Raw genomic sequence first — 25,956 nt, 5'->3', positions numbered from 1 at the left:
AAAAAAAAAAGGGAGAATCGAGAGGGAGAGCCGGAGGGGGGGCGGGGAGGGACCGGACCGGACCGAGCCGGGGCCACGGCCCCCCGCCCCGAAACCCCGCCGAGCCCGAGGTGAGGGGCGGGGCCAGGGCTGACACGGGCAGGGGGGATTTGGGGTGCTGGGGGCCGAGAGGGGACAGGTGGCAGGGACGGGGAGGGGGTACAGAGGAAAAAAGGTGATTTGGATGGTGGGAAAGGGGGATAGAGTGGATGAAGTGGTGGGTAGGAAGAGTGCTAGAAAAGGGGTGACGGAGAGGGGATGGTGGGTAGAGAATGGGTAACAGGAATGGAGGGGTGACAGGACTAGATCAGGGTGACAAGGGAGAGGGAGGGGACAGAGTTGGAGGGGTGACAAGGAGAGGTGATGGAGAGAAAAGGTGACAGGTCCAGAGATGGCTGACCGGAGAGTGACTGGGAGGAAGAGGTGACAAAGATAGATGAGGGTGACAAGGAGAGGGTGACTGAGGAGGGGGGCTAGGGCCTGTGAGGAGAGAGGCAGAGGTAGAGGTGGTGACAGGATGGCAGAGAGAGTGGCAGAGAAGCTAGTGCCAGGAGGGCTGATGGGAGCAGAGGGCATGAGACCCTGAAGAACCAGAGCCTGGGCCTGCCTGGGCTTCAGGAGTTACTGCTCAGATTCTGAAGGAGGTGAGGGCCCACAGGGCCTTGGGTGGGAGTTATCCAAAGTGGGGTGGACAGGAAGAGAGGAGGCCCCAGGGGAAAGAAAAAGGTTTGGCTTCTGGGGTGAAGAGACTGGACCAGGCAGCAAGGTCCAAGGGTGCCAGGCGGTATGGTTGTAGGCCCTGGGTGGGGTATGCAAAGGTTTGTGTTTGGGCAGGACTGGGGCCGCATCTCAGTCCCCAGGACGGTGGCCCAGCGGGTCAGTGGGGAGAAGGTGGTGGCAGCTGCCCAAGTCCTGGGCACCTGAATGCCTGCCCCAGTGTGAGAAGCCCCGGGCCCTACGGACTCTGCCTGTGAGGACCCCAGGTTTGGCCCAGAGAAGGAGCAGGCAGGGTTTGCAGGGTCCACAGGAGGAGCAGGCCCCACGTAGGAGAACACAAGATCAGGGGTCCTGGGGGAGCTTGAAGACTGAGTCAGGGGTGTCTCTGATTGTGTTTGAGTTATGGTCCTGGACTCCCCCCACCCTCCCAGAGGCCTCCTTTTGGCCTCTCAGGTTCTCTTAGTCACTTCAGAGTAAAGTTTTTTCCCTTTTCTTTTCTCAGGGCAGCTTGAAAGGGGGCGGGCAGTAATGACTGTTCAGGAAGTGGGTGAGGTTGGCCTGCTGGGCTTGCCCTGCTCTCTTTGACCTTCTCCCACTTACCCCACCTGGAGTCGGAGGGCATATTTGGGGGCCCCAGGGGGCCCGGCCAGCTCAGCCACCCTGCCAGAGGCAGCCCAGTGAGGGCGGGGGATGCGTGCAGGCCAGAAGGGGGGCTGGGCTTGCTGGTATCACGCTGGGTGCTGTGGGGGGAGGGGCAGGCTCCCATCCAGTGGGACAGCGAAACCCTGGGGTGTAGCTCTGTGTCCCACTGTGTGATGACGTGTGTGTGTGCCTCTGTGTGTGTCTCTGTGCGCGTGCGTGTGCTCATGCACGGCCCCGTGGCAGCACTGGGGATAAGCTCTTGCCCCAGACGTGCCCCTGCCTGCTCCCTGCCAGGATCTGGGGAGATGGCTATACCTGGCAGGCCCGGGGTGCAGAGAAGAGTGGGCAGCCGTCCCTCAGGACTTTCAGCTGCCTACTCCTTCCCACAATGTCTGGCCATGCCAGGCTGCTCAGAGGGGTGGGGGTGGGGGTGGAGAGAGGCTCACATCACAGCCCAGTCACCTCCTTTTCTGTGACTGTGTTCCTGTGCATGTGTGTGTATGAGTGTGTGTGCTTTCTGGACAGTGACAGTGCAAGGAAGCGTGCCCTCTGGATCATGTGACAGGCGGCACACTGAAATGGTTAGGAGCACAGACTCGGGAGCCACCAGATTGCCTGGGTTCAGACCCTAGCCCTGCCATTTCCCAGCTGGATGAATTTGAGCAAGTTGCTTGAGCTCTCTGTGCCTCGGTTTCCTCAAGTAGGGCCATTAGTAGCACCTGCCTTTTAGGACTGTCATGAGGATGAAATGGGTTAATAAAATCAAGTTTGGCCCATGGCTTGGCGCAGAGTGAGTGCTGTACAGGCGTGAACTGTTACTGCTTCTTGTGTCCCCTCGGGCAGTTACAGGGTGTGCACACACCTGCTGTGGCCTCTGTAGAGAGAGCAGATATGTGTAAGTGTCCCCAAGCAGCCAGAGCATATAACTCAGGGGACATGGGTGCCAGTCAGGGGCCCACACGAGTTGAGGACAGCCAGGAAAGAGGCTTTGGGCATCATGGAGTTGAGGCAGTGGCCTCAGCAAGTGGGAAGTCTTGGGGGACACTGGGTCTGGGGACTTCCTGAGTTGCTCCCGATGATCCCTGTCTGCCTTCCCATCTGCAGGTGGACAAAAGATGAAGCCAATGAAGAAGGCATGTGCCGGCCTCCCAGGTTCTGGCAGTGGTGGCAAGTCCCCACCAGCCACCCGGGCCAAGGCCCTGAGACGGCGAGGGGCCGGGGAGGGCGACAAGCCAGAGGAGGAAGACGATGAGGCACAGCAGCAGCAGCAGCAGCAGCCTCCGGGGCCAGAAGAGGCTGAGGAGGGTGAGGAGGAGGAGTCTGAGCGGGGCCCTGGGGCTGAGGGGCTGCTCCCGGAGCTGCATCCTGACGACTCGGCAGCCCCAGGCCCAGCCGAGGACCCCAAGGTAGAGGGGGAGGCAAGCCGCTGGGAGCCCTCGCTCAGCCGTAAGACGGCCACGTTCAAGTCTCGAGCGCCCAAGAAGAAGTATGTGGAGGAGCATGGAGCTGGCAGCGGTAGCATTGGGGCGGCTGGGGCCCCTGAAGAGCGGGCACGGACCCCTGAGGAGGCCGGCACCCTGGGTGTACCTCCACGGCCACCCACCTCCACCCGTTCCTCTTCCACCGACACGGCCAGCGAGCACTCAGCTGATCTGGAGGATGAGCCAGCCGAAGCCTGTGGGCCAGGTCCCTGGCCCCCAAGTGGAACCAGTGGTGGATATGACCTGCGGCAGCTGAGGTCCCAGCGGGTGCTGGCTCGGCGTGGAGATGGCCTCTTCCTGCCGGCCGTGGTGCGCCAGGTGCGCCGAAGCCAGGACCTAGGGGTACAGTTCCCTGGGGACCGGGCCCTGACGTTCTACGAGGGGGCACCTGGCGGCGGTGTAGATGTGGTCTTGGATGCCACGCCGCCGCCGGGCGCCCTGGCGGTGGGCACGGCCGTGTGTACCTGTGTGGAGCCTGGTGTGGCTGCCTACCGTGAAGGTGTGGTGGTGGAAGTGGCCACCAAGCCAGCTTCCTACAAGGTCCGCCTCAGCCCTGGCCCCAACTCCCAGCCGGGCCCACCAGCCACCCTGCCACAGCCCCCACAGCTGCCACACCGTGAGCCCGAGGAGGCCGTGTGGGTGGCCCGCTCCAGCCTCCGCCTGCTGCGGCCCCCCTGGGAACCCGAGGCCCTGCCGAGGAAGCCCCCCGCGGGCCCCGAGGAGGAGCAGGCTGAGCCAGGGGGTACCCTGCCACCCTGCCCTGCTGCCCTGGACCCCAAGCAGCCTGAGGATGCTGAGGTCTCTAAGATCAGCTTTGGTGGCAACCTGGGGGCTTGTGAGGAGGGCGAGGAGAAGCACCCGCCAGCCCTGGGCACTCCGGCCCTGCTCCCACTGCCCCCGCCCCAGCTCCTGTCACCGCCACCCAAGTCACCGGCTTTTGCAGGCCCAGGCCGCCCTGGGGAGCAGCCCTCGCCCTGCCAGGAGGGAAGCCAGGGCGGCAGCCGTAGCAGCAGCGTGGCCTCTCTGGAGAAGGGGGCTGCGCCAGCCGCCCGGGCCCGCACACCGTTGACAGCTGCCCAGCAGAAGTACAAGAAGGGCGACGTGGTCTGCACACCCAACGGAATCCGCAAGAAATTCAATGGCAAGCAGTGGCGGCGGCTGTGCTCTCGAGACGGCTGCATGAAGGAGTCGCAGCGGCGGGGCTACTGCTCGCGCCACCTGTCCATGCGAACCAAGGAGATGGAGGGCCTGGCAGACAGTGGCCCAGGTGGGGCTGGGCGGCCGGCAGGCGTGGCAGCACGCGAGGGCAGCACCGAGTTTGACTGGGGTGACGAAACATCGCGGGACAGTGAGGCCAGCAGTGTGGCGGCCCGTGGGGACTCACGCCCACGCCTGGTGGCTCCTGCTGACCTGTCGCGCTTTGAGTTCGATGAGTGTGAGGCGGCTGTGATGCTTGTGTCCTTGGGCAGCTCCCGCTCGGGCACACCCTCCTTCTCTCCAGTCTCTACACAGTCGCCCTTCTCACCTGCCCCATCACCCTCCCCTTCACCGCTCTTTGGCTTCCGCCCCGCCAACTTCAGCCCCATCAACGCCTCACCGGTCATCCAACGCACTGCTGTTCGCAGCCGCCACCTAAGTGCCAGCACCCCGAAGGCAGGAGTGCTGACGCCACCAGACCTGGGCCCCCACCCCCCACCGCCCGCCCCCAGAGAGCGCCATTCTTCTGGCATCCTACCCACCTTCCAGACCAACCTGACCTTCACCGTGCCCATCAGCCCTGGGCGGAGGAAGACAGAGCTGCTGCCCCACCCGGGGGCACTGGGGGCCCCTGGCGCAGGGGGCGGAGGAGCCACCCCAGACTTCCCCAAGAGCGACAACCTAGACTCTGGTGTGGACTCGGTGTCTCACACACCTACACCCTCCACACCGGCTGGCTTCCGGGCTGTGTCACCCGCCGTGCCCTTTTCCCGCTCCCGCCAGCCCTCGCCATTGCTGCTGTTGCCCCCACCTGCCGGCCTGACCTCGGATCCTGGGCCTTCTGTGCGCAGGGTTCCTGCCGTGCAGCGGGACTCACCCGTCATCGTTCGCAACCCCGACGTGCCGCTGCCCTCCAAATTTCCAGGGGAGGTGGGCACTGCTGGTGAGGCTCGGGCAGCGGGACCTGGGCGGGGTTGCCGAGAGACCCCAGTGCCCCCTGGGGTGGCCAGTGGGAAGCCTGGCCTGCCCCCGCCTCTGCCAGCCCCCGTGCCCATCACCGTGCCTCCAGCCGCGCCGACTGCTGTGGCCCAGCCGATGCCCACCTTTGGCCTGGCTTCTTCACCCTTCCAGCCGGTGGCCTTCCACCCCTCACCTGCTGCCCTATTGCCCGTCCTGGTGCCCAGCAGCTACACCAGCCATCCTGCCCCCAAAAAGGAAGTCATCATGGGCCGGCCTGGGACAGGTAAGAGATGTGGATGGGCGGGCTGGGTGAGGGCTCATTTTGAACAGGGCCACTTGCAAACTGGCTCTCGGGAGAGGTGAGCTCCCCACCTGGAGAGGGGCTTAAGGGGAGATTAGCCTCCTCTCTGCATAGATGTTTCAGTGGGAATTAACGTGGGCAAGGGACTGGACTTTGAAGGCTAGTGCAGTGTTTCCAGAGGCCTCCTGCTGGGAATGCATCCTCAGGGGTCTGTCAGTCAGCAAACCTTTCCTGAGTCTTTGGAGCCAGGCCGCCACAATCCTGATGGGGTAACAGAGTAACAGAGGTGATAATTGTGATGACAGCTCCCATGTCTGGAGGACTGGACTGGTGGGGGCATCACCATGTTAAGTATTGCGTGTGAGTTATCTCGCCGAGCCCTCCCATCCACCTTGTAATGTACTGGGGCCTGTTTTAAGCCCTTTTGAAATATTAGCTCCTTTAGTCTTCATAACCCTAACAGGTGGGTGCTATGATTATGCTCCTTTAGAGGAAACTGAGGCCAGGTCACTAACTTGCCCTGGGTCACATGGCTAGCAAATCCTGGAACCAGCCTTCAAAGCCAGGCAGGCTAGTTCATCCCTGCTCGGCTATAGTGCTGGGTTACAGATGGGAAGACGGAGGCTCCAACAGGGCCTTCTGCCTCGGGGTGGCAGGATCAGGACGGGAGCCCTCCTCTTCACGCCTGTGCCCAGTAAATATCACTGGTGCGGCCAGTGCCATGGAGGGGAGCTGGGGGTGTGCTGGGCAGGCCTCCAGGTGTGAAATCTAGTCTGGCTGCCCTCAGGAAAGGGCGTGTAAGCCAAGAGTTGAAGGATGAGTTGGAACCAGCAACCGTGGGGTGGAAGAGCCTCCTAGGAGGCCGACGGGAAGACTCCAAGGCCAGAGGAGCACAGCTCAGGAAAGCCAGGGTGGCCAGAGGGCTGAGGCCAGAGGCAGGGAGAGTGACACTTCTGAGATTGTGCCAGAGAGCCAGAGGCCAGGCCAGGTTGACCCTTGTCAGAGCAACTGTCAGGGAGGGTGACCAGTCACCAGCCCCTTCCCTAGCCTCTTCTTACTTACTTATTTATTAATCCGCTGTTGACAATCTGTGCCATTGTGCCTGGCCTTGTGCTGGTTGGTGCTGAGGACATAGCCCTGCCCTCACAGGGTTCATAGTCCCTGGAATAGACAGATCTGTCCTCAGACAGTGAGCATCCAGAGTGGTTAAAGCTGAGGTGGGGGAAGGCTAGGAGGCTATGGGAAGTCAGGGAGGGCTTCTTGGAGAAAGGGCCAGGGTCTCTCAAGTGAGATATGCAGGGTGTTCTAAGTGAGCCTGGCAAGGGGGACCTTCAGGCAAAGGGAAGAGTTTGGGCAAAGGCCTTGAGGCCAAAGTGAGTACTTGAGGGAAGTAGAATCTGCAAAGTCAAGGGCTTTAGAGGATAGGTGAGTGTGGGGATGTGCAGCTATATTCATCAGCAAGGGTCAGATCATTGAGGGCTCTTAGGAGACTTGTGAACTTTATCCTGAGGGCACTAGGGAGCCATGGAAGGTTTTGAGCTGATCTGACTGTGGCTGACCGTGGACGGTGAATTCCAGTGCCTGAGACCAGAGGCAGGGGGACCAGGGAGGAAGGAGGTCGGGGTGGGGATCTGGGTGGGAGCTGGGACTGCAGCAAAGGCTGTTGCAGGAAGGAACCCAGGCCCTGACCTCATGGAGCTCCAGTCCAGACCCAGAGCACAGGGACACAGGAGCTATGCTTGCCCCTCATGCTCATATACTGAGGTTACGAGTTGTGTATTTTTGCCCTGCCCCAGCATCTTTTATATTTGTTACTGTCATTGACAGGAGCAAGATTCCACAGAAGTGAGCACAGCAGGGATTTCTGTCCTTAGCCACATGAAGAGAGTGAAGCAGAAGGACTCTAACTATCCCCCTCACCCCCCCCCCACATGCTTACGGCCCCCAACATTGCCTTCATAGCATTGGGTCACGTGACCCTGACTGCTGCTGCAAGGGGAGGGGTGGCACTGATGGTGGTAACCCGAGGGCAGGCCCGGCAGGATTACTTGCCGCCATTTTTTCCAGATGAGCAAAAGTGGCAGGAGAGTCCTAATTAAGGTCATCCAGCCAGGGAGGGTCAGGAATGGGCCTTGGACCAGGTCTCCCAATCTCCAGATCAGAGCACTCTTAACTGTCAGAAGTTACAGAAGTCCTAATTTCTCAAGCACCACCCGTGCGTGTGCGTGGTACACTGCTAAGTGCCGGCCGAGCATTTACTCACTGAATCCTCACAACACCCCAGGAGGTCAGCACCATTATTTCTAGTGTTCAGAGGAGGAAAGAGCACCCCAAGAGGTTAAGTGACTTTCCCAAGGTCACCCAGCTAGGAAGAGGAAGAACCAGGATTTGAACCCAGCCTGTGCAGCTCCAGAACCCAGGCTCTTAAGTAGTCTCGGTAACAATGATAACGATAATAGTAACCACTCCTTATTAAGCATTTACCATGTGCCCAGCCCTAGGCGTTGGGCCATCTCGCCAAATCCACCTGATGGTATGCAGAAAGGATTATCAGCCCGGCGTTGGGGGTGGGGGGTGGGGGGTGGGGGGGGGGCGGGGGCGGTGGTGGCGGGAAACCGAGGTTCAGGGAAGGGAGGCTGCAGGCCATCTGGTCGTCAGAACTTGTCCAGTGCCTGTCCTGGCGGTTCTGAGCAGCGCCTCTCTGACAACACCCATGCTGAGGTATCCAGGCTGCCCTCAGGTTCCCAGCCAGCAGATTCTTTTGTTCTTTTCCCAGAGGCCTCCCCAAACCCTTGGTAGGCAGGCACCTGGGGCCTTTTCCCTCTGAGGCCTAGGTAAGGGCAGACCGTGCCCGGTGGCATAGTGAGGCCGTGGTCCTGTCCCTTTCTGCCCGCTCATGCCAAGGCCTGACCCTCACTCAGGGCAGCAGGTGTGAGGGGGCGGCCTGGGACAGCTTGCCTGCTCCTGCCCCCCGCCAGGCATTTGCTTCCGCTGGGGGACGTGCCGGGGCAGGCGGCCGGCATTCTCCACATTCTGTGCGTGGCCAGGCCAGCCAGCTGCCATTGCCACCTCCCTCTGACTCTTCCCGCCTGCTCCCCAGGAGAGGAAGCCGCCCCAGGGCCTGCAGCCCCAGCCCAGCAGGCCAGATGTCTCAGCCCCATTCCTGGCAAGGCCTTCTTTCTAGCTCCCAGCTTCTGCCTGGCTTCGCTGTACTGACAGGCAGTGCCCCCTCTCTAGGCCTCTGTCTGCCTGTTCTGCCTCTCTTTGAGCCACTGTATGTCTATCTGTCTCTGCCTTGGGTTCCTACATCTGTCTGTGTAGCTCTCTATTTCTGGGCCTGAGTCTTTCTCACTGGACTTCTGTCTCTCTAGATCTTTCTTGGTTTGTCCCTCCCTTAGACATCAGTCCTTGTCTGAGCTTTCGTCCCACCTTCTGTTTTGGCCCCCTGTCTTGGGATCCTGTGTCTCTGGGCTTCCCCTGGCCCTCCTCCCACTCTTTAGACAGACTTGCTGCCCCCATCATAGCCCCTCACCACTACTCTGTGCACATCGGGTGCTCCCTCCCTTTAAGTGAGTGGACAGGTGCCAAGTACTAAGTCCCTTACTCCGTTCTTGGGGAGTGTTGGGAGGTTGTACAGGCCTGGGAGCCCCCTCCTGCCCACCACTGTCTCTGAAACGTGTTGAGAGGTGTCAGGAGCCTCCTGCAGACCTATCTACATTCGAGCACCTGTTCCCAAGTCAGGCAGGAAGGCGGGGGCTGCATGGGCCAAGCTAGGAGATCCGGCTGTGGGGGAACAACAGGAAAGCAGCTCCTGTGCCCACCCACCTGCTAGAGGGCATGACCCAGACCACCCTTGCCACCCCCTCAAAGCCTTGCAGGAGACACATTTGGTGCCAACTCCATTTAATGGAGTCCCAACATACTATACCCCAGTGAACGGGACCTCAGGGACCAGGCAGTACCCACCAACTATGCTTGGCCTGGTGGGGAAAATGAGGCCCAAAGAGGAGTCTAGGTTCTCCTGACTCCCCAAATCCAGATTCTGCCCACCAGAATTTCCATTTTGTCTCAAACAGTGAACTCCATCTCTCTGATCAGAAGCCTCTCCTCCCCTCCACCAGGCCCAAGCTGAGCAGCCCTGGGGGAAATGGGTGGGGAAGGCAGACATGGATGCAGGCTCAGGCAAAGAGCAGAGGGAGGTACAGAGTCTGGGGAAGCCAGAGGATAGTGACAACTTTGTGGCTCAATGCAGAGTGATGAGGGAGGTACAGGTAGGCTCCTCATTGGAAATGACCTTTGAGCTGAAGCATGAGGAATGAGTGGATTTCAGGAGAGTGAAAGAAAGGGAAGGGTGTTCCTGGCCAAGGCAGCCATAGGAGCAAAGGCCAGGAGGGGTGAAAGTGCATGACCTCTCAGTGGCTGGTTGAAGCTGGAGCTGACACTAGAGCCTAGGATTGGCAGAAAGGTGCCAAGGAGCACGCATCTAGCCAGGCTAGGTTTGAATGACAGTCCGTGAAGAGCCAAGAGTTTAGAGTAGGAGAGGGAAAAGGTTAAGATCTGGGTGTCAGAGATCCCTGGAGACTGCCCTGGAGAGGAAGGAGGCCTATACTGGGAAGACTGGATGACTTTAGGGGAGAGAAGGGAAGGGGCGTTTTTTGAGGTAGTTGGGAGTTAATCTTAAGCGACTTCGTGGAAGAGACCCCAGCACCAGGCGCTGTGAGGGGTCAGGCTGCCTCCTGGTGGCTGCGGCCGGCAAGTTGCGGGGGTAGCCGGCGCGCGCATGCGCAGCGCGCGCGGGAAGGGGGTGCGGCCCGGAGCCCCCGGCGCCCGGGCATTAATGGCTCCATTAGTGGCCGGGAGGGAGGCGCATTAGCGGCGGCGACGGCGTCTGGCTCCCATTACCACCGGCGGCAGCGGCTGCACCGCAGGCGGCTGGATCCTAGCCCGCCGCGCCGCCTCCTCCGCCCGCACCCCGTCCCCTGTTCCCGCTCCCCACGGGGGCCTGGGCTAGGGAACCCCTGTCTCCCCATTTCCGCAGAAAAGCTGATTGTGAAGCCAGGCAGACCTGGGTTCAGATCCCAACCGTGCCACCTCCTGACTGCAAGATCCTACTCTCCTCTGATCCTTTTTCTTGCGAAGCAGCCGGGGAAACAGGGTGTACCGGGGGCTTTGCAGATCCGGACAGGTACCCCGTGAGGGCCGCGCCCAGCCCCCGCCGGCACCCAGGGGCGCGGGAATCCGCGCCCCAGGGGTAGGCCCCGGGCGTGGGGCCTCGGTCTTTCCCATTGGCCGCCTCCGCGCCTGCTGACGCTGATTGGCCGAGACCCTCCCCCCCTTCCTCGTCGTTGCGCCATTAACCCCTAAGGGGCCGCGCCCTAGGGCTGGGTGGCGCCCCCCCCCCCCCACGCAGACAGCTCGGGTGCCAGCTGGCCCGCGCCCCGCCGCGGCCCGCGTGGGTGTCAGGCCGGCCGGGCGCCCGCCCGCCCTCCCAGCACAAAGCGGCTTTGTGGGGCCCGCCGGGGGCTGGCTGGGGGCCAGGCAGCGAGTGGAAAATCTCGTGAGCGCGGGGAGGGGAGGAGAAGGCAGGGCGGCGCCCCCTCCTCCGCCCGGGTTGGGGCGCCTCCCCCAGTCCGCGCCGACCAGCCCTCTCAAGTCCTGGTGCCTGTACACTCCCCCACCCTCCGCCCCTTTCCACCCCCAAATCCATATTCCCCCTCCGTCCTATGCCGTCCATCTCCCAATCCCTGGGGACCCTCCCCCACACCTCTCGCCTGCCTCTTTCCCTCCTAGTCCCCCTGCCTACCCCAGCCCCACTCACACTGACTCACCCCGGCGCTATTTTTAGGCCCCCATCCCTCCCGAGCCGCACCAGCCCAATCCTGGGCTCGTTCCCCAGGCAACCCTGGCCGTCGCCGACGCCGCACGGGGTGGGTGGGTGGGTGGGTGTGTATGTGGAGAGCGGGTGAGGGGAGCTGGGGACACCGGGGTGGTGAGCCGAGGCGGGGACCCAGGCCTGGAGAGCAGGGTGGGGAGCCACGGGCGACAGGGGCGTGGTGCCTCTTGGGCTCAATAAATGGGCCGGTGAGTTCAGAGTGTGTCTGCCTGTCCCTCAGTCTGTCAGCATCCCTGGCTGTACGCCCCAGGCCTCTGGGCAGGCCTCAGCCTGTGCCACCCTGGGTGGCAGTTGGTGTCTCTGTCTGGGCTCCCTGTCCCCAGGCTGGGGGTGGGGTAGTGCTGCGGGGCTGTTTGGGGCCAAACCTTTTGTGGAATTGGTAATGGGGTGGTGCAGGGGATGGCTGCACCATAGTTCTGCCTGAGTACCTGCCGTGAGCGAAGGGTGGTGTTGCATCCCCACTCACATGGGGCTGGGGCCCTGGTTTGGGAAAGCCCCTCAGTCTTTTCCAATTAAGGAGGCCCCAGTTAGGGTTGGGGATGGCTGGAGAGATGGAGCTGTCTGGGGTTGGGACCTGCTCTCTCTTCTCCACCCCTAATCACCCCCACCCAGGGTTCCTCCACTCTGAACAATGGAAGCTAAGTATAGGGCTGGCCCAGTGCCCAGGGCAGGGGGGCCCTTCCCGCCCGGATTCCGGCCCCTCCCTGCCAGGCTGGGCCCCCACTTGGCTGTACCCTACCCTGTAAGGGGCCTCTTCCCATCCCTCCTATGTGGGCACTGTGTCTTCTACCAGATGTGCAACCCTCCCAGATGTGTGGGGCCCTCTTTCCCTGCTGTGCCAGGACCTCGCTCTTTTTCTCACCCTACAGAAGTGGGGGAGCTGGGGGCAGTGTTTCTCTGAGCTGTGTCCCAGGCTGCAGTGCAGTAGGGAAGGGGTTAACTTGCCAGTAGGTGACTCACCGGTGGGGAGAGGAGGGGGCAGCGGTGGGGAGATAGCGGGACACATTGATTTCAGCCTTGATTTCTGCCTCACATTGCAGTCCCTGGGGCAGTGAGGTAATGGAGGGTCTGAGTCTGGGGCTGCATAGGGAGGAGGGGGCAGTCACCTAATAGTCCCTCCAGTGGCCCCCTCCAGGCTCACAGCCAAGTGTCTGGCCCTGCAGTCTCTGGAGGTCAGAGGGCTATGGACCTTCCCTTCCCCTCTGGGCTCTGATTACCAGTTTTGCCCCTTTTCCATTTCTTCAGCTCTGTCAGTGGATGGGATAGGCTGGGAAAAGGATTTTGTTTGTGCCTGTCCCTGACTCCACCTGTGTAGGGGCCCACTTTTTGTCCATCTGAGCCTGTGCAACCTTTACCTGCCCAGGTGTGACCCCAGGCCTCTGCCTCTACTGGATGTGACCCCAGGGCCATCTTGGGTGACACAAGACCTCTGCCTCTCTCCCCGATGGGCCCCAGACCCTTGCCTGTGTCTCTGTGTGTGCTCTCTGACCTTTTCATAGTTCACCAGTTGTGTAGTTCTCTTTGTATCACTGTGCTACTATATTCCCCGACCTCTGGGAATGTCTGCCTGGGTCCACCCCCAGGTTGAATTTTCAGTAAAGAGCAGGTGATTTGGAGCTCTGGGCTGTTATGTTCTGGAGGCATGATCTTGCACAATTTATTCAGTTTCTCTGAACCTCATTTTCTCATCTGAACAATGGGCATAATAAAGTGTACCTCCCTAGTGGCTGTGAAGATTCAGTGAACAGTATAATACATACTGGGTCCCAACACACTGCAGCCCCAGTGTTAGTTTCCTTTCTTCCTCCTGGCCCTTTTCTGGAAGGGGTGGCTCCCAGCCTAGAGTGGTAGGGCCAGCCCACAGTAATGCTCATGGCACCCTGCCTTACACTGTCAGTTAGAGGGTCCCAGGTGGCTGCTAAGTGTCAGGCAGTGTAGCTGAATGATGATGAATGACCATGGCACTCTGTATACCTGATGGGACAGGGTAATGAGGTAGTGCTCGCTGGGGTAAGTTTATATAACGTGTGGGGTCAGTACAGTGGCATCTGTGAGAGGTAGCCTGCATCGGGATCGGAGGTGCCAGGAAGGCCACATGAGAGGGTGTGAAGATGGAAGAGTGTGTGCAGTTGTGTGGGAGGGATGTGGGGTGTGTGTGTGATGGACAAGCAGTGGTTGTGATGAGGTGTGTGAGATGATACTGCTTATTTGATATGTTGTTTGTATGATGATTCATGTGGGCTGGCATTGAGAATATGCGTTGGTGAAGCATGTATGACAAGGCGTGTATGCAATGGGTGATGTGGAGGATGGGTGAGAACGAGTGTGTATGATGATGGATGGGGAGTGATTGGCCGGGGGTGTGGGAGGTACATGTGAACAGGTGTTCGAGGTGTGCGACTTCGTGTGTGGCAGTGTGAGTATAAGACCACGGTACATGTGACTGTGGAGTGTGTTTGAGATAATGGGTGTGGCAGGAAAAGTCTTTCTATGAGAGGGGTGTGTGTGTGTATGTGTGTGTGTGTGTGTGTGTGTGTGTGTGGTGGGGGTGAGAGTCGGCTGGTGTGAGTTGGCGAGGGCTCGAGGTGGCTTGAGTAGCCCTACCGCGCAGTTCATCTGCCCTGCGGCGCCGTGCGCGCCCCGGCGGGCCAAGCCGCGCGTGAGCGTGTTCTTCGCGTGGACTGGACACACGTAGCACCACACACAACCCCGGGGCCTCCGCAGCGCGGTGCCCCGAACCGCCCCCCTGGCTCGCTGCCTTTACTGCAGTGCGCCCTCCCTGCCACCCTCCTCCCGCGGTCCCGCCCCGGGCCGGCTTGAGGCCAACCGGAGCCCGCCCCGCCCTTCCCTTATTTGCATATGACTGACGTTCCCCCGGGGCGGCCAATGGGGGCGGGCGCGGCGGGGCCTGACCCGCGCGCGGCGGCGGCAGCCAATGGGCTCACGCGCGGGGGGCCGGGCTTGCGCGGAAGGCCGCGGGGGAAGCGGGGAAGGGGCGGGGGGAGGTGCGGCGGGGGGAGGGGAGCGCGTAGTAGTGGCGGGGCGGGGAGGCGGCGGTGCCTCTGCGCGGGGCTCGCTCGGAGCGCACGGACGCACGCACGCTGGTCCGTCTGCCCGCCCGGAGCCGAAGGTCGACCCGGCGCTGAGCCGCGGGCCCGGAGCCCGGAAAGGCGGGGCGGCGGCACCGGCAGCCGGGGCGCGCGGGGCCAGAGCCGTTACCCGCCGGAGCTGCGAGGGAGGGAGGGAGCGAGCCAGCGAGCGAAGGGAGGGGGCCGCCCCCGCGCACGCGCGCCGCGCCCCGCCCCGCCTGCCCCGCCCGCCGGGCACCGCGCGGGAGGAGGGAGAGGGAGGGGGCGGCGCCGATGGCCCCTGTGCCGCGCGCCCCGTGACGGCCCCCGCGCGCGCCGGGGGGCGGGGCGGGGCCGGCGCGCTCTGACCTCCCCCGCCCCCCGGGCGGCGGGAGGCAGGCGACGCTGTGCGCAGGCGCGCCCGGCGGAGACCCCCGCGTGGGGCGGCCGGAGGGGGGCGGCGGGGGGGGGGCATGCGGCGACGGCCTCCGGCTCCCCCCGGGCCCGAGCGGCGACGGCCGAGGAGCCGGCGGCGGGCGGAGTGGCGGCGGCCGCTGAGGAGGCGCGAGCCCCGGCCGGGCCCCCCCGCGCCGGACCATGTACTCAGCCCACAGGCCCCTGGTGCCCGCGTCCGGCGCGGCCTCCCGTGGCCTCGGCATGTTCGGTCAGTAGCGCCTGGACCCTGGGACTGCCGGGGTCAAGGTGTCGGGGTGCTAAGTGCGGAGTAACGGGGATAGGGGTATAGTATGAGAGTGATAGACGCAGAGTACAGGGGTGACGGGAAAGTTACAGAGCTTGGCTGGGCCAAGCGTTTAGTGACGGCAGGTGGGAGTGTAGCGGGAGTGATGGGAGTGAGGAGAGGGGAGTAGCTGGGCACAGCTGTGGGTGTTTGGATGATGGGGTGGAACAGGTCCGTTGTCACTGGAGGTGAAGAGTGCAGAGTAACTGGCTTGGGAGCGTGTATTAGAATAGGGGCGGCATGAGACCTGCTGGCCCTAGGTGTGGAAGAGAGGGGGAAGGGACTGTGATCGAGTAGTGGGGCTAAGAACAGGGCTTGAGAAGTGAGTGAAGCACTGTTTGCTTAGAACTGAGTGATGGGCTGGAGTGTTTGTGGCATGCTTTGCGGAGACAGAGAGAGTCAGGAACCTGGAGGGCAGTGCACTGAGGAGGGGCAGGACCAAAGGACTATTCCCCCATTGTCTGCTGGTCCCTTTCTTCCCCACCCAGCAGAGGAGGAGGCCTGATGAGAAAGATCCTGGTGAAGAGGGGCATAGATAGGTCCAGGTCCTTGGGGTTGGAGGACCGAGTAGGCTTTTGGGTCCCCAGTGCCCCAGGGATGAAGGATGGGGTCCTCAGAGCGTCTTGAGACCTCCTCCGGTGTTGGCTTCCTTATCCCTCTTCTGTTGACATGGTGTCTACTTTGTCTTTTGTCAGCCCCTTGCACAATCCGTTCTCGAGGCCAGTGGCTCTCTTAGTCCAGGCTTTTGAAGGCATAGAGGGGTCACCCCAGGTCAGATTGATCTGGATCAGGGGGAGGCCTGGAATGATGGAGACCAAGGCTAGGGCGTTTCCCTTCTCTCTTCATCGTCTTCCCTCACAGGGGCCTCTGCTGGTTCCACTTCCCCCAGGGAGCCAGCAGTGAGAGGGAAGCCCACTTCTAGCCCAGGCCTGCCCCAGGAGTCCCGCCAGGGATGGGTCCCGGCCCTGTGCTTACCCTCTTACTACCCAGGTCCTGGGGCAGAAGGTTGAAACCCTAGGACTGGCCTCCTGGCAGGGAAGTGCCTTCCTGTGCATATTCTCAAGAAAACACCTGGCATTTTTGCTTTCCTTGGGCACAGACCTGTAACAGTTCTCTTGTCTGCCCCATTGTCTGTGCCTTTTCTTCCAAGGAGTTTACCACACCCTCCCCTCTTTTTGGGCAAGGGGGCTAGATGCTACATTCAAGATAAGCTGAGAGGTTTAGAGGGAAGGGGTGCTGGGAGGCCTCTTTGAGGGCAGTAGATTTTGTTAGGGGGTGGGGGAGATGCCGGAGCCACCTGTGTCTAGCCCCGGAAAGGCAGGTTGGCTCCCTGGGGTCTGTACTAGGGGGAGGGAGGCCAGGAGAAAGACCTGACACCCCGCTCTGTGGGTATCAGAGAAGAGAAAGGGAAAACAAGCCACGGTCTTCTCAAGAAAGAGAAAGGGAGCGCGAGGCCAAGATGAGGGGCCCCGTCAGATGCCAGCATGGGTGCTGGGAACGGAGCATGGCTGGGGAGGGTTCCTAGCCCTGCTGAGGTTTTGGGGCCTTGGGAGTATGAGATGGCAGTCAAACATGGCCTGGTTTGTGACAGGAGCCAGTCATTCCTCTGGCCTGGTCCCTGGTGGCAGGGCTGGTGGAGGTGGGGGAGGGAGTGGGGTGTGAGGCCTATTTCCCTTCCTAGCTTCTGTTTTCTTTTTTATAAACCTAGAAACCTTTCAGGGAGGAGTTTTTTCTCGAGTGATGTCGCACGCAGGAGCCCACGAGGCTCTGGGATAGAGGAAGGGGGTGTAAAGGAGGAGTGGAGCCACCTCATCCAGGGTGGAAAAGAGCTTGAATTGGGGGTCAAGGCCCGGGTCTCCTGCTGCACAGCTTAGCTGGCTTCTTCCCACAGTGTGGACAAACGTGGAACCTCGCTCTGTTGCTGTGTTCCCCTGGCACTCCTTAGTCCCCTTCCTGGCCCCCAGCCAGCCTGACCCCTCTGTGCAACCAAGTGAGGCCCAGCAACCTGCCAGCCACCCAGTGGCCTCCAACCAGAGCAAAGGTGAGGAATGGGGGGCCACAAATAGGGTGGCATGGGCTTAGGGTCCAGATGGCCCGGGAGCCCTCTGATCTGCCTCTCTGCCCTTAGAACCTGCTGAGTCGGCGGCTGTTGCTCACGAGCAGCCACCAGGTGGGACAGGGAATGCTGATCCTGGGCGGCCACCTGGAGCCACGTGCCCTGAGAGCCCAGGGCCTGGACCCCCCCACACTTTGGGGGTGGTGGAACCTGGAAAGGGTCCCCCTCCCACCACTGAGGAGGAGGCCCCTGGCCCTCCAGGAGAGCCCCGGCTGGACAGTGAGACGGAGAGTGACCATGATGATGCGTGAGTGCCATGAGGCTTGGGGCTAATGGGTGGAGTGGCTGGAGATGTGGCCCTCACTGTCCCTGCCGCTCCCACCGCAGCTTCCTCTCCATCATGTCTCCTGAGATCCAGTTGCCCCTGCCACCTGGGAAACGCCGGACCCAGTCTCTCAGTGCCCTGCCAAAGGAACGAGACTCCTCTTCGGAGAAGGATGGACGCAGCCCCAACAAGGTGCCTCCTCTCTACCTGTCCCCAGCTCACCCTGTGGCTGTCCGAGCCTGTCTCCTGGTTTTAACCATCCCACTTGGGCCTGTATCTGCTGCAGCGGGAGAAGGACCATATTCGGCGGCCCATGAATGCCTTCATGATCTTCAGCAAGCGGCACCGGGCCCTGGTCCACCAGCGTCACCCCAACCAGGACAACCGGACCGTCAGCAAGATCCTGGGCGAGTGGTGGTACGCCCTGGGGCCCAAGGAGAAGCAGAAGTACCATGACCTGGCCTTCCAGGTAACGCTTTTTCCTCCTGGCTCCTCCCAGCTTCCTCTGGTGGGGTGGGTGAGTGAAGGGTCTCTCTGCTCTCTCCTGCCAGGTGAAAGAGGCCCACTTTAAGGCTCACCCGGACTGGAAGTGGTGCAACAAGGACAGGAAGAAGTCCAGCTCAGAGGCCAAGCCCACCAGCCTGGGGCTGGCAGGAGGGCACAAAGAGACTCGGGAGCGGAGCATGTCAGAGACGGGGACTGCCGCTGCCCCTGGAGGTCAGTCAGCCCCTTGGCTCTCTTGCCCTGTCACCTCCCTCCCTGAGAGGTGCCATGACCTCTTTTTTGCTCAACCCCTGGCCCATAAGCCTTTCTCTGCCCTGTCATTTTGTTTGAGGACCCTTATCCATAAAGAAACTGGCAGTTGTTTTATGTGAAGGAGCCAGGGAGGTCCAGAGAGATAGTTTCCAAACAGTAATCTCATTATCAGTTCGTGAGCACGTAGTGCATGTCAAGGAGAGTGTAATTTCTAATTTTGAAAGCTGTGCCCCGCTTTGTAGATGAGGAAACTGAGGCTCAGGGAGGCAAAATCACTTGCTGGAAATTACAGGAAACTAGTAGACGGTGGAGCCAGAATCTCAGCTCCAGCTTGGCTGGTTCCCAGAACCAAAGTTGGAAGCCCCTCATTGGCTACTTCTCCCAACTGAGCGTGTCTGGTGTGCATGGTGCCATTCTGAGGCACTTTTTTGGAGTGATTCTGTGAGCACCGGCCTGCAGCTCTCTGAGGATGAGGCTCTCCTTTCTCTCTGAGATGAGGGGTTGGAGGCTCGGACCGGCCATCGGTTATTAGCTAGGCAGCACGACATTACTTGTATTCAGTCTCGTACTCAAAGAAGGCCTGCCTCCCAGGGAGCAGTGGGCTTGCTCCTTGCAATCCCAGAGGGCAAAATCCATTGGGAAATGCCGGGCTGGTGGGTGGTATCTGTTTTCTGCCAGGTGGCCCGGGGTTTCCAAACTCCTCTTGTCCGTTATTTAGAAATACCTGTCAATGGCTTGGCCAGTCTGAGGGCTGGTAAAAGGCTTCTGGACTCTGCAGTACTCTTCTCTTTCTACTCTGCAGTGTCCTCGGAGCTCCTGTCCGTTGCAGCCCAGACACTCTTGAGCTCGGATACCAAGGCTCCAGGGAGTGGCTCGTGTGGGGCTGAGCGTCTGCACACAGTGGGGGGACCTGGCTCGGCCCGGCCCCGAGCCTTCTCCCACAGTGGGGTCCACAGCCTGGATGGTGGGGAAGTGGATAGCCAGGCACTACAGGAACTGACTCAGGTGTGATGGGTGGGGGAGACGGGCAGGGAGGGTTGCCCAAGGTGATGCCCCCCTCTGAACTCTTCCGGTACCTACCCTGCAGATGGTGTCTGGCCCTGCATCCTATTCTGGTACAAAGCCTTCCACCCAATATGGGACTCCAGGCCCCTTCTCGGCCTCCGGTGAGGGAGGTGCCCTGGCGGCCAGTGGGCGACCCCCGCTGCTGCCCACCCGGGCTTCCCGTTCCCAGCGTGCCGCCAGCGAGGACATGACCAGTGATGAAGAACGCATGGTCATCTGTGAAGAGGAGGGAGATGATGATGTCATTGGTGAGCAGTGGCAGGGCCCAGAGTCCTGCCCAGAGAACAGCAGGCTGAGGTTTGAGGGGTGGGCAGAGATTTGATCTAGGCCTCAGGCTCCCTCTTTTCTTTGTTTATGATTGGAGGCATATTCAGTTCAGGCTCTACTGAGTAAACCCAGCCCTGCCCTCGGGGAGCTCCTGGCCAGGCAGGAAACTGGGAAGACCGGGGCATGGATGGCCAGGCCATCGGGCACAGGGTTAGGTGGTGTTATTTGCGTGTTCTTAGGCTTCCCCATTGGGCAGGTGGGCACACCTTAGGCTGAGGAACAGCATTCATGGACAACACTCACTGCCGACTTGGGGCAAAGCCTGGGCTCCATGCTGTCCCTCCTGGGTAGTCCTGCACCCAGCCTTTATGCCAGTGCTGTTCTCTCTGCTCCCTCAGCTGACGATGGCTTCGGCACCACTGACATTGACCTCAAGTGCAAGGAGCGAGTGACCGACAGCGAGAGCGGAGACAGTTCTGGGGAGGACCCAGAGGGCAGCAAGGTGAGAGCTTGGAACTTGGTGTTGTCTGGTAGCACTCACTCTTCCTAGGAAGAGGAAATATCTGTTCGTGTGCATTGACACAGGGAGATTGAGGCTCACAGAGGGCAAGCTACTTGCCGCGTGGTGAATAGGGTCACGGCCTGGATGAATTGAGGCCTTCAGCTGGCCTTGCTGCCGGGCGAGACAGGGATGGGCAGGGTGTGAGTATCCGGGCTTCCTTGATGTGGTTGTGTCTCCTCCTTCCACCCAGGGCTTTGGCCGGAAGGTGTTCTCGCCTGTGATTCGTTCTTCCTTTACCCACTGCCGCCCATCGCTGGACCCTGAGCCCCCAGGGCCCCCGGATCCACCTGCAGCCTTTGGCAAAGGCTATGGGCCCACCCCATCCTCCTCCTCGTCCTCACCTGCCTCCTCCTCAGCCTCAGCTGCCACCTCCTTCCCACTGGGCTCAGGGACCTTCAAGGCCCAGGAGTCAGGTCAGGGCAGCACAGCAGGCCCACTGCGGCCCCCACTCCCTGGGGCAGGGGGCCCAGTAACACCTTCCAAGGCCACCCGGTTCCTCTCAACGGATCCTGCCACCTTCCGGCGCAAGAGACCTGAAAGTGTGGGGGGCCTGGAGCCACCAGGCCCCTCGGTCATTGCAGCACCTCCTGGGGGGGGAGGAAGTGTTCTGCAGACACTGGTCCTGCCCCCGAATAAGGAGGAACGGGAAGGCAGTGGAGCCCGCATGCCCTCAGCCCCAGCCCCATCACTGGCCTATGGGGCCCCAGCAGCCCCCCTGTCCCGCCCAGCTGCCACCATGGTCACCAACGTGGTGCGGCCTGTCAGTAGCACTCCTGTGCCCATCGCCTCTAAGCCCTTTCCCACCTCTGGCCGGGCTGAGGCATCTCCAAGTGACACAGCAGGTGCCAGGACTGAGCCAGTCGCTGGGTCCCGAGCACCTGGGAGCTCCCCTCTGGGTGTAAGCTTAGTGTATTCGGACAAGAAGTCGGCAGCAGCCACCTCGCCAGCCCCGCATCTGGTGGCTGGGCCCCTACTGGGCACTGTGGGGAAGGCTCCTGCCACAGTCACCAACCTGCTCGTGGGCACACCTGGTTATGGGGCCCCGGCGCCCCCTGCTGTTCAGTTCATAGCCCAGGGGGCCCCTGGCAGTGGGGCCGCTACAGGCTCAGGAGCAGGTGCTGGGAGTGGTCCCAATGGGCCAGTGCCCCTGGGCATCCTGCAGCCAGGTGCCTTGGGCAAAGCTGGGGGAATCACCCAGGTGCAGTACATCCTGCCCACGCTGCCCCAGCAGCTTCAGGTGGCTCCTGCCCCGGCACCAGCCCCTGGGACTAAGGCAGCAGCTCCTGGCGGCCCCGCACCCACCACCAGCATCCGTTTCACCCTCCCGCCGGGCACCTCAACCAACGGCAAAGTTCTGGCTGCCACCGCACCCACTCCTGGCATCCCCATCCTGCAGTCAGTACCCTCCGCCCCACCCCCCAAAGGTGAGGCCTGGGCTGAGCAGCGGAGGAGAGGGGCTTCAGGCCTGTTTGGCTCTCTTGTAACTTCTTCTCTCTCTTGCAGCCCAGTCAGTCTCTCCTGTGCAGGCCCCGCCCCCGGGTGGCTCCGCCCAGCTGCTACCCGGGAAGGTACTGGTGCCCCTGGCGGCCCCTAGCATGTCCGTGCGGGGTGGCGGGGCTGGCCAGCCACTGCCCCTGGTGAGCCCACCTTTCTCAGTACCTGTGCAGAATGGTGCCCAGCCACCCAGCAAGGTAAGGGCATCCTGGCTCCACCTGTTCTTCATTCCTCCCCTCCTGGGTGTAGGTTTCTGTGCCACGGTTTCTGTGTGTGCCTTTGTTTCAGTCACTTTTCCTTTTCTCCCTTTTTGTCTGTGTCTGGAACTTTGTTTTTAGAACTTTTTCTTCAATATATACGTACATCTTGATTTTCCCTTGGCGTCCGCATCTTCTTCTTTCTTTGTGCCTTGTACTGCTCGAGTCTTCTTTTCCTTTGTTCTTTTTTGTCTGGATTCCAAATTTTGCGTTCCCTGTTTTTGCTGAGATCCACCTTCCTAGGTCTTGGTCCTCCCCTGCCCCATTCTGGGTCCCTACCTCACCTCAGCCTGTGGGTGCCCTTGCCCACAGATCATCCAGCTGACTCCAGTGCCCGTGAGCACACCCAGCGGCCTGGTGCCGCCCCTCAGCCCAGCCACGCTCTCCGGACCCACCTCGCAGCCTCAGAAGGTCCTGCTGCCCTCCTCTACCAGGTAATGGCAGCTGAGCCCTCACCTGGAGGCCAGCCCAGAGATGGGGCCAGCTTACCTCACTCCCCCCTTCCTCTCCTTGCGGCAGAATCACCTACGTGCAGTCGGCGGGTGGGCACGCGTTGCCCCTGGGCACCAGCCCTACGTCCAGCCAGGCTGGAACAGTCACCTCGTATGGGCCCACGAGCTCGGTAGCCCTAGGCTTCACCTCACTGGGGCCCAGCGGACCCGCCTTCGTGCAGCCCCTGCTTTCAGGTGAGGGGCAGCCTGGCAGGAAGAGCTGGGGACCCAGGGTGGTGCCGAGGTGGCCCAGGCCCTAACTGGGGCCCCCGCCTCTCCTCTTTGTCTCTGCAGGCCAAGCCCCGCTGCTGGCTCCCGGCCAGGTGGGCGTGTCACCTGTGCCCAGCCCCCAGCTGCCGCCCACCTGCACAGCCCCCGGAGGTCCTGTCATCACGGCGTTTTACCCTGGCAGCCCTGCACCCACCTCCTCAGCACCCCTGGCCCAGCCATCCCAGGCGCCCCCGGGCCTGGTCTACACTGTGGCTACTAGCACCACCCCACCTGCTGCCACCATCCTGCCCAAGGGCCCACCGGCCCCTGCCACTGCCACCCCGGCCCCTACCAGTCCTTTTCCTAATGCCACAGGTGGGTGTCAGGCCAACCCAGGGTGGGGTGATTTGGAGGACCCAGAAGGTGGGCTCCAGACAGGCCTGGCTCAGCAAATGCTCTTCTTTCCACCAGCAGGCTCCATGACCTACAGCTTAGTGGCCCCTAAGGCCCAGCGGCCTACCCCCAAGGCCCCCCAGAAAGTGAAGGCGGCCATCGCCAGCATTCCTGTGGGTTCCTTTGAGGCAGGTGCCCCTGGGCGGTCAGGCCCTGCATCCCGGCAGCCTTTGGAGCCTGGCCCAGCCCGTGAGCCCCCTGTCCCTGAGTCTGAGCTTGAGGGTCAGCCCACAACGCCAGCCCCTCCACCGCCCCCAGAGACCTGGGCTCCCACAGCCCGGAGCAGCCCCCCACCACCCCCGCCTGCTGAGGAGCGGACAGGCACCAAGGGCCCGGAGACCATGGTAAGTGTGAAGCAGGCCAGGCAGATCGTGCTGCCACACAGCTCGGCGTCTCAGTCCATTGTTTGCTTTTCTGCTCCATCCTTCTTACCTGCACACCTGACTGAACTCTGTCCTTGTTTGCAGGGGTTGGGGGTGTTGGGGGAGGGGAGCTCTTCTGTCCCTTTTGCTTCTCTGTATGGCTGGGTCTTCTCCAGAGCTGTACATCTTGGGTGGTTGGCATCCAGCTCTCTGTTGGAGGTTTTGCCCCAGCGAGTCTGAATCCAGTGTCCTCCGTCTCCCTGCCGTCCCTACCCCAGGCCAGCAAATTCCCCAGCTCATCTTCAGACTGGCGAGTCCCTGGGCTAGGCCTGGAGAGCCGTGGGGAGCCTCCCACCCCTCCCAGCCCGGCCCCAGCTCCGGCCCCAGCCCCCAGTAGCAGCAGCAGCAGCAGCGAGGGCAGCAGTGGGAGGGCAGCCGGGGACACCCCCGAGCGCAAGGAGGCGGCTGGTACCGGCAAGAAGGTGAAGGTGCGGCCCCCGCCCCTGAAGAAGACCTTTGACTCTGTGGACAAGTGAGCATGGGCTGGGCTCCGTGGCAGAGCGTGTAGGGCGGGAGGGAGAAGGAGGCAGCTGCCGTCTCAGGCAGGGGAGGTGACCCCGCCGGCTCTCCAGCAGGGTCCTGTCAGAGGTGGACTTCGAAGAGCGCTTTGCTGAGCTGCCTGAGTTCCGGCCTGAGGAGGTGCTGCCTTCGCCTACCCTGCAGTCTCTGGCCACCTCCCCCCGGGCCATTCTGGGCTCCTACCGCAAGAAGAGGAAGAACTCCACCGGTAGGCGAGTGTGGGGCACCTGGGTTAAGTGGGGGGAGACCAGGGCTGCCTCCGCTGAGCCTGCTTCTGTTGGACAGACCTGGACTCGGCCCCCGAGGACCCCACCTCACCCAAGCGCAAGATGAGGAGACGCTCCAGTTGCAGCTCAGAGCCCAACACCCCTAAGAGTGCCAAGTGCGAGGGGGACATCTTCACCTTTGACCGTACAGGTGCCGGCACCGAGGCAGGCGGAGCTGTGGGGGACCTAGGACCTTTAAGAAGGGCGGGGTCTTGGCAATGGAGTTACAGATGCACGGTGGTGATGGGGAAGGACAGCCGGTCACGGATGGGAGGGTGGGTTTTAGGGTCTGGTGGGGTCCAGAGGCAGGTGCCTTCTCTGAACTCTGCTGTGTTACAGAATTCAGTGAGGGCTGGACAGACATCCAGACGGTGGCGGGGGCAGGGAGCAGGCTGCTGCCGTAGTCTTGACTGTCCTCCCTGTGCTGCTCCCAGGTACGGAAGCTGAGGATGTGCTCGGGGAGCTGGAATACGAGAAGGTGCCATACTCCTCACTGCGGCGCACCCTGGACCAGCGCCGGGCCCTGGTCATGCAGCTCTTCCAGGACCATGGCTTCTTCCCATCGGGTGAGTGTATCTTGGAGTTTTGGGGGGCCCCTAAAGAGGACCTGCCTGCTCATCTCACCCTGCCCTCCCCGCCCCCCATCGTCCTTCTGTCCCCAGCCCAGGCCACGGCAGCCTTCCAGGCACGCTACGCAGACATCTTCCCCTCCAAGGTCTGTCTGCAGTTGAAGATCCGAGAGGTGCGCCAGAAGATCATGCAGGCGGCCACTCCCACGGAGCAGCCCCCTGGAGCTGAGGCCCCCCTCCCCGGACCACCCCCCACTGGCACTGCTGCTGCCCCTGTCCCCACTCCCAGCCCCGCTGGGGGCCCCGACCCCACCTCACCTGGCTCGGACTCTGGCACAGCTTCGGCTGCCCCGCCACTGCCTCCACCCCCAGAGCCAGGTCCTGGACAGCCTGGCTGGGAGGGCCCCCCCCAGCCCTCCCCCCCACCCCCTGGCCCCTCCACAGCTGCCACAGGCAGGTGAGGGGCCCAAGAAGATCCCAGGACCCACAGTACCCCCCTCAGGACATGGACAGTATGTAGGTGGCAGGAATGGGGGGGCAGGATGGTTACCTCCTCCCCAATAAAGCCATTTCGTCCTTTCTAGTTTGGGGCGGAATGAGGCCTGCTCCTCTTGTCTATCCCCCGTCCCCCCACAGCTTTCTCCCTGTGACGGGGGGCAGCTGAGGGGAAGCAGGGGCACAGTCTGCCTCCACGGAGCCCCTGTATATAACCTGGAGTGTGTTACCTTCAGACCTTTTCACTTGTACTTTATGCAAAATGGCTCATGTGAGGGCTACAAGCTGGAGGGTAGCACGGGCCTTGGGCCACAGGGAGAGGTGCCTGTGGAGTAGGGGGAGTTCATGCACCCCTTTTTTCCCCAGAGGGGCTGGACTCAGGTTAGTTTGGGGTGGGGGCTCCTGCACTTTGCCACAGGCATGGGGAGGGTTTTCTCCCCACCCCCTCTGCCCTCCCAACTTGGGTTGTACTTTCTAAGAAGGTGATTCCCCCTACCCTTGTCCCTATCCCCAGAACAAAACATGTTGATCATGTGCAATATTTCTTACTGTGCCGAGAAGCCGAAATTAAAGCTGTTTAACACACTTGTGTGGCTGCCCACTCTAAAGGGAGAAGGGGTGGGTGGGGTGGGTTGTACTATCCCCAAACGGTCAAGGAGCTTATACACTTCCTCCCAATGCAGTCCCTCCCCACATCAGAGGGACCCTGTGG

General features: G+C 61.7%; 1 protein-coding gene across 6 annotated transcripts; it reads left to right on the top strand.

Annotated features, from left to right (window-relative positions):
* On the top strand, positions 1 to 25,829 carry CIC (capicua transcriptional repressor). 6 transcript variants are annotated; one of them, XM_030297150.1, is made up of 21 exons: positions 1 to 110; positions 2,503 to 5,319; positions 16,929 to 17,078; positions 17,166 to 17,400; positions 17,481 to 17,610; positions 17,705 to 17,887; positions 17,970 to 18,135; positions 18,977 to 19,179; positions 19,262 to 19,487; positions 19,905 to 20,008; positions 20,259 to 21,492; positions 21,572 to 21,759; positions 22,132 to 22,253; positions 22,339 to 22,505; positions 22,605 to 22,895; positions 22,995 to 23,317; positions 23,614 to 23,867; positions 23,968 to 24,122; positions 24,200 to 24,331; positions 24,615 to 24,746; positions 24,843 to 25,829. In XM_030297150.1, exons 2-21 carry the CDS (start codon positions 2,514 to 2,516, stop codon positions 25,208 to 25,210), a joined length of 7,569 nt encoding a protein of 2,522 aa, XP_030153010.1. In that variant the 5' UTR covers positions 1 to 110; positions 2,503 to 2,513; the 3' UTR covers positions 25,211 to 25,829. The 6 variants fall into 6 exon arrangements, with proteins under 6 accessions (XP_030153010.1, XP_030153011.1, XP_030153007.1 ...); XM_030297151.1 differs by having other exon boundaries at positions 22,992 to 23,317; positions 23,971 to 24,122; XM_030297147.1 differs by having other exon boundaries at positions 22,992 to 23,317.
* Positions 25,830 to 25,956: the final 127 nt, after the last annotated feature.

The sequence above is a fragment of the Lynx canadensis genome, chromosome E2 (genome assembly GCF_007474595.2).
Source record: "Lynx canadensis isolate LIC74 chromosome E2, mLynCan4.pri.v2, whole genome shotgun sequence".
Lineage (NCBI taxonomy): Eukaryota > Metazoa > Chordata > Mammalia > Carnivora > Felidae > Lynx > Lynx canadensis.
This window is presented reverse-complemented; position numbering and strand designations above follow the sequence as displayed.

Bases quoted from the DNA above. Each gene is read 5' to 3' on its own strand.
- CIC (XM_030297147.1), top strand. From the start codon at position 2,514: ATGAAGCCAATGAAGAAGGCATGTGCCGGCCTCCCAGGTTCTGGCAGT. The intron at 18,136-18,976 runs GTCAGTCAGCCC...TCTACTCTGCAG, and splicing joins GACTGCCGCTGCCCCTGGAG to TGTCCTCGGAGCTCCTGTCC. The intron at 20,009-20,258 runs GTGAGAGCTTGG...CCTTCCACCCAG, and splicing joins AGGACCCAGAGGGCAGCAAG to GGCTTTGGCCGGAAGGTGTT.